The sequence below is a fragment of the Branchiostoma belcheri genome, unplaced genomic scaffold (assembly GCF_001625305.1).
Source record: "Branchiostoma belcheri isolate BF01 breed outbred unplaced genomic scaffold, Haploidv18h27 scaffold3, whole genome shotgun sequence".
Taxonomy (NCBI): domain Eukaryota; kingdom Metazoa; phylum Chordata; class Leptocardii; order Amphioxiformes; family Branchiostomatidae; genus Branchiostoma; species Branchiostoma belcheri.
Window position 1 is genome coordinate 7409320 of NW_017803909.1, and position 10501 is coordinate 7419820.

Genomic DNA, 10501 nt, shown 5'->3' on the forward strand with positions numbered 1-10501 from the left:
GAACATCTAGATAGGTCTACGGCAAAAAATGGTGACGATAAAAAGATTAATGTGTACAAACATCACAAAGCCACCTAAGGGCGAATCAGTAACAAGTGTCACGCCGATAAAACTTTGATAACGTTCCAAACACATTGTACAAGCGATACCAACTGAATAATTACATTATGGCAGTGTTTTCACGTAATAATAGTACACCTTACACAGTCAACTACTGTACGTGCTGGAACGATGATAATGATGGCGTCTTGCGTATGTAATGTGTTTACCAGACTGGGTGCACTATGACCTAGCCTTGTTGAGACACCTCATTGGATTGGCTGCCCTCCAACTGGTGGTAAAATATATACTACTCCATTGACAATATATATTCCTGTGACAGGCGAGAAGGCGCCTTGCCGCCTACGCTAAGGCTATAAGATTTGTCACTCAGTCTGACACTGTTTACCCTATTCAGGCAAAGGTCAATCAGTCTCACTACACTTCGTACGATTGTACTACCTAATATCCAAGCAGATCCTACGGTGTCAAAGCAGTAACCATTTGCCAGATCAGTCTCACTAACTTGTACGATTGTTCCACCACCAACTCGAAATTGCTCTCAGTCAAAACATTTATGCAAATCTAAAGTGCTCCTTGTGTCCTTTTGACTATTACAATTTGCACACATCATGCAACCCCCCCTCCCAGAAGGCTCAAAGGTCCACTTTTTAAGGTCCGAGATTTTTCTTTAAAAGGTGGACTGATTTTTATTACCTGCGGAGCTGAAATCCTAGCAACCCGCTCACTTTGTCATAATGATTGAATCAAAAGTTATCTCTGATTTTTCCTTTGAAATCCTGTCAAAAAGGCAGAAAATGACATTTCAAAAGGTTTTCCGGACCCCCTACGGCGCTCGCTGGTCCCTCAGACAGTAGGAAGACCCCCCCCCCCATTGAAAATAGTAGCATGACTGCATCAGTTTGGCACAGCTCATGTCAGACAGTGTGCTCTGATAACGTAATGTTGACCACTTCGGAGTCTTGCATCATGCTCTCGGCACGATACATTGTGGTGTTGCGTTGGTTTACATTAATGTGTAACTGATTTCTTTACACGGGCACTGTAAGCATGTTCCACGTTAACTTGTTGACATGGCTGGTTAAAAGTCACGCATTTTGAACGTTAACACGTGTTAGCGGCCTTGGCCTAGGCAAGGGCATCTTCAGCAGTTACATAACAACAACAACAACCAACTAACATCGTCTTTCGGTTGCGTTATTTTCCTTCTTTCCCCCCTTTTCTGACAGAAAATGAAGGCGTTTGTCGCAGTAACGTTCGCGCTGCTTGTGGGATGTGTCCGGGGAGAGTCTTCTGTCACGGACGGGTTGAGTGTTGAAGACATGCTGGACAAGTGCATGGACGGCAGACACCACAAGACACAACCTGGACCGGAGGGCTCGCTGTACAGACAGGTGAGTACTAGTGTGGGGATAACTACACGGACAACTGTTAAACAGTAGGAGTGGGAGGGCTGGACGGAAATGTCGAAGAAAAGGTACGTTACTAGCCTCCACCAGGCCTTTCTACGGGAATACGGATCGTAGAATTCGGCAAAAAAGAGAGTAAAATTGGCCAAGGGAGTCCGGCCGTGGGGAGGTAGTTTCTTTCCCTTCTGTGCGGCCAGTCAAACCCGCAAGGCGGCCAAACTCCCCTGGCAATTATTCTATAGCGTAGTTAGTCTGGTAGAGACTACTACGTTACATATGAGGTGGGGGGGGGGCGATGTTTCTCCAGGGAATGACTTCCAAGGTTCTTAGTTGCTGGGCATACGATCTAAGTTTAATGAACTAAATAAACGTTAAATAACTCAAGACATATCAAAGACTTATGCTAGCCCTTATTGTTTGAGTAATCAAGATATGTTATGTTTTATTCGACATTATTAGGTCTTATTCAACACATTTATTTTATTGTTTGTTACTTTCTTTATGTACATGTAGTTTGCCATACATTGTACCATGTGCAATTGTCGTACAATAAAGTTCTTCTGTAATATATAATTTTCACAGTGCTCCCCATGGGTTGACCGAGCCTGCTGCCGAGCCAGTACCACGGAACAGCTCCACCAGCCTCTGTGGCTGAACTTCGACTGGCACCACTGTGGGCAGCTGTCGGAATCCTGCGAGAGGCACTTCATGCAGGACCTCTGTTTCTACGAGTGTTCACCCAACGTGGGCCCGTGGCTGGTGCCGGTAAGATACCAATACTGCCTTGTTATACTAATAGCCTGTCCATGATGCAAGAACATTGAGCAAACAATGGTGACAAACAGAAGACCACAAAACACGTGCACGCTTGAAACTAGACTGAGAAACGGCCACTTCTGAGCGGAAGGGCGGGACATAATATATATACATGAATACATCTTCACCCAACGGTACAGCTTACTAGTGCACACTATATTATAAAGCAGGGGATTCCCAATACAAGATCGATCGATATTGACATAGCCCCCTCCTTTGTACATGTGAGTAGCCTAAGTAGTCTAGCATAGTCTAGCAGGTTTTCAAATACAAATTTAAACTTTTCATAGTTACATCTCACCTAACCTTGCATTCGAAAGATACCAGAAAAACTCTATTTCCGAAACACAACATGTTGATTCCAATGAGTATAATGACGAAATTTTCTATCAAATTCTTTTAATGATTTTAAAGTGGAACCAATTGTACAATATTATGTGACGTACTGTCCATTTGTATTACATATGTCTGTGATTGTTTCCCTGCACATTCGGCCAGTAATAACCGAAGTAACTTTCTTATGTTCGAATAAAGAATGATTTTACTACAGAGGGTATCCCACTCTTTAAGGATATCCCTGTTGGTAGGTATCTTACACTTTCTTCCTCTCTGCTAGGTGGACATGCAGATCCGGAATGAGCGGTTCGCGGGCGTCCCTCTGTGCGCCACGGACTGTAACCGCTGGTGGACCGCCTGTAAGGACGACCTGACCTGCTCCGGGAACTGGGGAGTCAGCTGGAACTGGACGTCTGGTCAGTGGATCCTCAAACATCTTTTAGTATCCTTAAATAAAGATTATATGAGGAAAAAATAAGGGAAAGTCATGTCTTCTAAAAGTGAAGTACGGTTGTCAGTGCTAGTTGGTAGGCCACAGGCATGAGGTCCATAAGTCATATAGGTACAACATTAAAATGGCATAAGAAGTTCCATACATACTGCTGTACATAAAACAACCTTCATTAATTAACATTAGTAATTGTTTGGACAGCGTAGTGACATTTTGCTAAACTTAATGTCTTCAAACATTTTCAGGCATATGTATGTAGTAAGATTTATGCGTTGCAAAAAACGGTACATTTAGTCATAAATTGTTGATGAAGCATGTATGAAAATGAAACCTAACAAGGACCCAAACGTTCGATTTTTTGCAGGTCAGAATACCTGTCGGCAGGGGGCGCAGTGCAGAACCTTCCAGGACTACTTCGGCACGCCGAGCAACTTCTGCCGGAACATCTGGAACGGTTCCTTCGCGGTGGTGGACGACAGCGCGCCCTGCTTCACCCTGTGGTTCAACGGGACCAACCCGAACGACCGGGTGGCCAGGCTGCGGGCTGAGGAGATCGTCAGTGCGAGGGGCGGCGCCGGGAGTGTTGGTGCCCCGCACCATCCTCTCCTTGTCGCCGTCCTCATCGTGATGACAGTGGTTTTCGGGCGGGGTATCCTCAGTTAGGCTCAGTATCCAAAAGGAGCTTTGAGCGTTCTAGGAAAGTACCATCGTCAATGGACCTATACCATTATTACGTCACAGTTTGTTTACCGCAATGAATGCCGGTCAATCGACGTTTATATATTGTACAAGGGTGCGTAGCGCGGTGTGTGCTTGTGTAGCGTTAGCCTAATATAAGGCTTTTAATACAGTACTACTTTCGTCTAATGTCACAACTAAATCACCCATGCGGCATGTAATGCTGTGTCAACACAACTAGACGCAGCAAAAATCAGACATACCTTACTTTGAAAACTTTGAAATGATCTTTATTCTTTAACTGACCGTTCTAGAATGTTCTTTAGAACAGGTAAACAAACTGTGACGTAATAATGGTATAGGTCCATTGTCAGGGACTTTAACAGCTTAATGTAGTTAATAGTGTTCATCTTTAGTTTGTTTGTTTGACCAGAGCCATATTTTAGATGCGGTATTTCGATGGGGAACACTGCGGCGACACAGCAAGGAGCTTCAGCTAGCTATGTCTATGAGGATCACCCGAATCAGATGATTGAGATGCTCGTGTAAAGGAGCTTCATGTCTATGCATTTTATTTTCACTGTCTATAATACAGCAATGTCTTTTACCAACAAAAGAGCACACAAACATGATATAAGAGTCGATTCATTCTTTGACTATCGTTATCTTTTATAAAATGGAATATCGGGCCTGGTATATACCGGCAAACAAAATGTTACTGAAGGACTTACGATGTGTCGGCCATTAATTAAGGGTTAATGACCCGCCCCGAGGTGAATATGGTGTGATAAAGCCTTGTCAGTTGCTATAACCACCGAATAAAGGCACCAAGTGAGCGCAGCGAACGAGGTGGCTTTATGAGGTGGTTATAGCAACTGACAAGGCTTTATCACACCATATTCACCGAGAAAGGGCGGGCCATTAACGCTATTATCATATAGCTTACACGATAGCCTATCCAAACTGATGGAGTAAGTGACACAATGTACAATTTACCCCTTGCACATGCTGAATAGAGCATAGTTCCATCTGGAGTCACCTGAGGACACAGGGCAGGGTTCACGTTCTATGTCTTCTATCTGGGTCACAGGCAGGGAACAGGTGTTCTTATGGGAGTCACCCGAGGTCATCGGAACACAACTCAAGTTATTTTTGGATTTTTTAGAACTAGAGCCGTGTTCTATTGGGTCACCTGAGGTCATATGCGGGTGATTATTTGGGTTGTTTAATGTATGGATTGGGATGAATAAATACCCGATTTTGACTCTATTTGTGACATTACGGCGTCATAAGGAATGTGGAATGGAGCCTTCTGATTGGTCAACGTCACCCGGCTATATGATAATGACAATTAAGCCCTGGCCCGTATTTTATCATTATTAAGTTCCCCAACTTTGGACATTTAAATGAATCAGAAAAATTCATATTTCTTATGAAACTTGACAAACCATGTATCACTACTTTGTATATGCTCGTACATCTATAACTGTCTCAAGAAGCGAGAAGAAGTCGAACAATGTAAATAGTAGTTTACATTAGTATGTATAGTTTAAGTGCAATTGCTGTATTCTGTCTATCCATGACCTGTACTTAGCTTGTTAGAGCACAAATGTACAATAAAGGTCTTTCATTCAATTAATTGCCTAGGCTATCAAAACATTTAATTGGCGATTAATTACTCAAGGTGTTATGTTTGGCGCTTTTGGCAAAAGTGTGGCGACGGTCGGCCGAAAGTTTTCAGTGATGAATGAAACCACTAGTCTATTAAATTATTGAATTTAGAGAAAAAGTTGAAGTCGTATACAGCGTTATAAGCCCTCCCAACAAAGATACATCCACGCTGTATTGCGTTTTCTTAACTTAAAGAACGAAGTATATATTTTCTCTACGGAACTTTACTCCAACTGTCCTCCAAATTAGGCCAACTTGGCGTAATCCTTTGCAATGTCCATTCATCCACCAAGCATTCTTTTAGGTTCAAACACTTGAGCAAGCGCAAATCCCGCCAAAATTCACATGCAAACGCAACGAGAAATCCATTCTCTTTTTATTTTCAGGAATTGCACATTCTGAAAGAGGTTTTATATGTCAATAAATTTCGTACGTGTAGCTTTTAACATAAAGTGGTATGTGTGGTTATATTGTCTTGGCAATACCGTTTACGAAATTGCTTTTCGTGCCGTTGCGTGTCCATGCGGTCTCTTCACAATTCGACTTAGGGCAACAATGGCGGACAGGCGTCGACGTCGACCCAGCGAAAGCGAAGGCGAAGAAGGCGAGGAGGAGACGTTATCGACGTCTCAGGCCAGCCTGGGAAGCACAGAGGACCCATCTCACTCCGGGGAAGACGACAGAGATCGCCAGTCGCCCTGTGAGAGCGAGGGAGAGCACGCCGAAGCGTTGTCTGAGTACGAGAGCGCCGAGGAAGATAGAGCGGGGGAAGCGGACGAGGTATTTATATGCCCCCGGAACACTGAATCACTCACGGGATATAGCGTCGAATTTCCCCACTTGATAAGCTTTATTTGGGCTTGGCAGCAATTTGTAAGCCCTCCCGGATCATTTGGGAGGCATGTCTGGTCAAACTGCTGCTGTAAAGGAATTTGATTTAGGCACACGTGGAAAGTACATGTGTATGCATGTGGGAACACATGTGACATGGCCCAAAAAATTATGGGCGATGATCCAACTACAGAGTTCGATGATATCTTCCGAATAGAAAAAACACCCAATCCTTAACCAGGCTAGAAAGAGATTATGAACTAAGACTGTCTTATTTTTCGAGTTATTTATACCAGAGTTGCTAGTACTAGTATAATTCAGCGTTGCAAAAGGCCTAGGGAAACGCCCTACAATTGCAGAGTCATTGTTTGAAAATGAAAGAACCACACTGTATGTGGAAACCAAGTTGTTGGTGAAAATTATTATGTGGTTTTGATTATGGTCAAGTACATTGAACACATGTAGTATGTTTCAACTGTTATAGTGTAAAATCTTGCTACAAATACAATATAGAAACTTATAATATATTCTTCACCGTAAACATGAAAACTAGCCCAAGTGCAGCTGATTCATGTGCAGAACAATGCAAATAGTAGTCTGACAAAGATATGCAACTCAGACAAGGCATGACACAGTAGTTAGATCAGAGGAATCTGAAATTTTATGTTCTTGCTAAAGAATGTAAGCTGTATCCCTCAAAAAGAATGATACCAAATCCAGAACCATCAGTGGTCGCATTGAATTAAGCTGGTTGTCCTCCTTTGTTCTATAGGACGTTATATTGAAGCTCCTTGTTCTTCTTCTTCTTGTATACTCTCTAACAACCCCTACTGGGGTATCACTGAGAGGGGGGGTGCGACGGACTATGGCTGCGCGGCCAGGAGTCCGGCCTTAAAGGCCTCCACTGTCTGGCCTTTTACTAACTGTCCCGTCAGCTTATTCCACTCATTTATTGTTCTTGGAAAAAAAGAAAATCTAAAACAGTCTGTCTAAAACAGTTCTAATGCAACATAAAACATTGTCAATACATGTATGTGTGTGTTTTGCAGGACTCCCAGGCTGAACAAGGGGACAGTGACACAGAACATGAGGACACCCGAGCCGACGATGATACAGAAACGGAAGACACACAGGAAACATCGGAAGAGACCCAAGAAACCGGAGACACGCGTGACCTGGACACCTCCAAATCCACCGTCTCAACTGACGGAAGTGATAAAGGGAAGAAGTTGGAAAGACAAAGTGGGGATGGATCAGAAGCTCCTGACAGTGAGGACCAGGCAGAAAATCTAGATGATGACGAGGATCGCCGCAATCCCGCGTTTATTCCCAGAAAGGGAGACTTCTTTGAACATGACATTCGTGGGGAGGAAGACGACAAACAACAAGGCCGCCCTCCCGTTAAGGGGCGCAGGAAGCTGTGGCAGGACGAGGGGAAGTGGCAGCACGACTTGTTCAATGAGGATGAACAGAGGCCGAAACCTGTGGAGGAGCTGATCGCGATATACGGGTATGACCCGAGGAGAGAGTCCAGTCCCGACAACATCCGGCCCAGAAGGGGAAGAAGGCCGCCCCGGGGAGGGGGGCGCGGCGGCCGTCCACCGCCGCGGACGCTGAGAGACTTTGTGGAGCGCCCGCCGCCGCCACGTCGGGGCTTTCCTCCCAGAAATAGGACAGATGTACAGACAAGGAACCGGGCCCAGTATACACAGGATGTCAGGCAGTGGGCTGCAAATACGAACAATTACAGAGACAATGGACCCTTGGATAATGTTGTTAGTGACGAAAATAGAAACCAGCCTGAGGTCTCCAGGCAGAAGCCAAGTGTGGAGCAGGCTGTCCCTAATGTTATTAACAATGTTCCTAGTAATCCTATGCCCAAGAACAGTGAGAATGGTGTCACAGTAGCTCCAATGCCAGTGAAGGCTCCTACGAGCACAGAGAGCGAGCATCAGCATCCCGCGCCGCAGGAGAAACGTTCGTACACACGATACCGCCGTAGCACGCAGGCGCCCAGGACAAGTCCACCTCAGCAGCAGAATATCCGCAAACGGATGGAAAATCTCTCCCTACAGCCTGGAGAGGAGTCCGTGGCTCAGGACCGCGGGCACGCAGACGGGTCGCCGCAACATCCCGAGGAGAGACACGGCCCCAACCGCTCAGATCGACCCAAACGGTACTCCTCGCTCCGCCAAAGGCCCATGCCCGAACAGGTGGTGCCACCCAACATGGTGAAGGGAGTGACGTACTACAACCAGGGGTACCGTGGGGAGCAGTTTGCCAGAGGTAGCACGCCCCCCGTTGTTGATGGACCAATCCAACCTCACCCCACAGGGCCCCCTGCTCCCCCCCACCAGGGAATGATCGTGTCTGATGTTAACCTGCCGCCAGGCATGGCCCACCCCGCCATGTACAACCCCGCCATGACAATGGCCCCTCCCGTCCCCCCACAGCTACTCCCGCCTCCTTTCTTCTCAGCCGGAGGGATGGTGAACTATGCAGCAGCCCCTAACCCTGTATCTTCATACGCCCCCATCCCCCAAGCCGGGCCCACAGCCCCCACCCCCAACGTACCTCCCGTCTACACCTCCCCGCATCCCCCGTCGGCGCAGGTTGTACGGGGCGTGACGTACTTCAACAACCAAATGCCGCCGCAGGTGTTGAAGCGGTCGCCAGCTCGTCGCCCAAACGCGGCCATCCCCATCGAGCCTCCGCCGGACGTGAGGGGTGATCCGACTGCCAGCGAAGAGGGAGCTCAGCCAACCGAGGCTTAGCTTTGTACTCATTGGTTACTTTTCAGGGGATGAAACCTAGTGTTCTCTCACTCAGAGTAATTACTGGGAATACAGTATAATGTATTTCTGTTCTTAAATACTGTGTAGTATGTACATTGAAAGTATGACTGATTTGTCCAAAGTTTTTGAACAGTAACAACAAGTTCAGTGTAATCCCTTTGACTTGTTTCTACATCTTACTTTAGAAGTGAAAACTTATTTTTGGTGTGAAAGAATTGAGTTTCACAATTTTTAGTTTGTACAATCTGGTGCCTATCCCAAAATCCTCAACAGTAAAAGGCTAACTACTCCAAGGTAGAATGAGAGTTAGATACTTTTGGGTTTCCAGCTGATTTTGTACATTTTACAAATGTAACTAAAGCCAGTCTATAAACCTTGCAATTTTCCTAGTAAATGTGTGAGCAAGGATAAAGATACCCTATTTTGTGTTAAGCAAGTGTCTAATTTCTTGGGTTGATCAGTTTTCAAAAGAACAAGTGCTATACCCGTAATGCAACTTGGTTCAACCATAGGCCTGGGCAGCCAGCCTCCTATCTCTTGTGTGACATATGTATGATTCTCTCTTTGGTAGTTTGTAGTTGTTATATTTGATGTGATGAAACAGAAGATATGATCACATAAGAAGACACTAAGGGAAGCTTAAGTTGTGTAGTATGCCAGTTTTTCATGCTGAGTATTTGATACAGACCTACAAAAGGCAAGTATGACTGGTACATTTTTATGTGTAAGTTTTTTCTTACAACTAGCACATGTGGAACATGCAAGGTAACAAAAACATGTAGAATTGACCATTACAAATGGTATGATAGCCTTCTTTGAAAGGTGTGGTCTGAGTTGTGTGCTTATAACTATTGTACATTTTGTCCACCCTGTAGTAATACTAGTAAACAGGGTTTTGTAAAATACAATGATTATTGTACTAGTCACTTTTCATCACCGACAGGGACCACGACATTACTTTTAATACATTGTCAGTCCATTTGTATGTTAAGAAGTATCATTTCCCTGTGGTGCCCATGTCAAGTCACACAGTTTAATACCTATCAGAAAAAAAACAGTACTAGGCCACCCAAAATCTTGCGCAGTCTGCCTTCAGATTCTGTTGTTTACTCATGTGTACATGTATATTATGCAAAAGAACACATATACAACGGATACAGCTCCTGTCTGATACCTATGTGTTTATTACCTATTTGCCACTAAAAAGGAGAGAGGTCTTGTATAAAGTGCTTATATCCTGTAATTATTAAACAAATTGATAACAACTTGATTCTAGGAATTGTTTATCTTTACTTTAAAACACAGCGCTCACACTTCTAAGAAGCCTTAGTAGAAGATGAAAATAATGGTGACAGAAAATACTATGTTGACAAATGTTATAAAATTACGGTACCCCCAAAAATGATAGACTTAACTCTACTCAAACAGATTCAATCTGGAATGTCCTATCAAAA

At 44.5% G+C, this 10501-nt stretch overlaps 2 protein-coding genes across 2 annotated transcripts; both read left to right on the forward strand.

Moving 5' to 3' along the window:
• Positions 1 to 1110: 1110 nt before the first annotated feature.
• On the forward strand, positions 1111 to 4352 carry LOC109473455 (folate receptor gamma-like). The gene is made up of 5 exons (XM_019773318.1): positions 1111 to 1454; positions 2052 to 2234; positions 2902 to 3037; positions 3437 to 3781; positions 4113 to 4352. The coding sequence occupies exons 1-4, from the start codon at positions 1293 to 1295 to the stop codon at positions 3733 to 3735; spliced, it is 780 nt and encodes a 259-aa protein (XP_019628877.1). The 5' UTR covers positions 1111 to 1292; the 3' UTR covers positions 3736 to 3781; positions 4113 to 4352.
• A 1584-nt stretch (positions 4353 to 5936) lies between these two features.
• Positions 5937 to 10337, forward strand: LOC109473813 (protein CASC3-like). Its single transcript, XM_019773894.1, has 2 exons — positions 5937 to 6201; positions 7302 to 10337. Exons 1-2 carry the CDS (start codon positions 5977 to 5979, stop codon positions 9024 to 9026), a joined length of 1950 nt encoding a protein of 649 aa, XP_019629453.1. The 5' UTR covers positions 5937 to 5976; the 3' UTR covers positions 9027 to 10337.
• Positions 10338 to 10501: the final 164 nt, after the last annotated feature.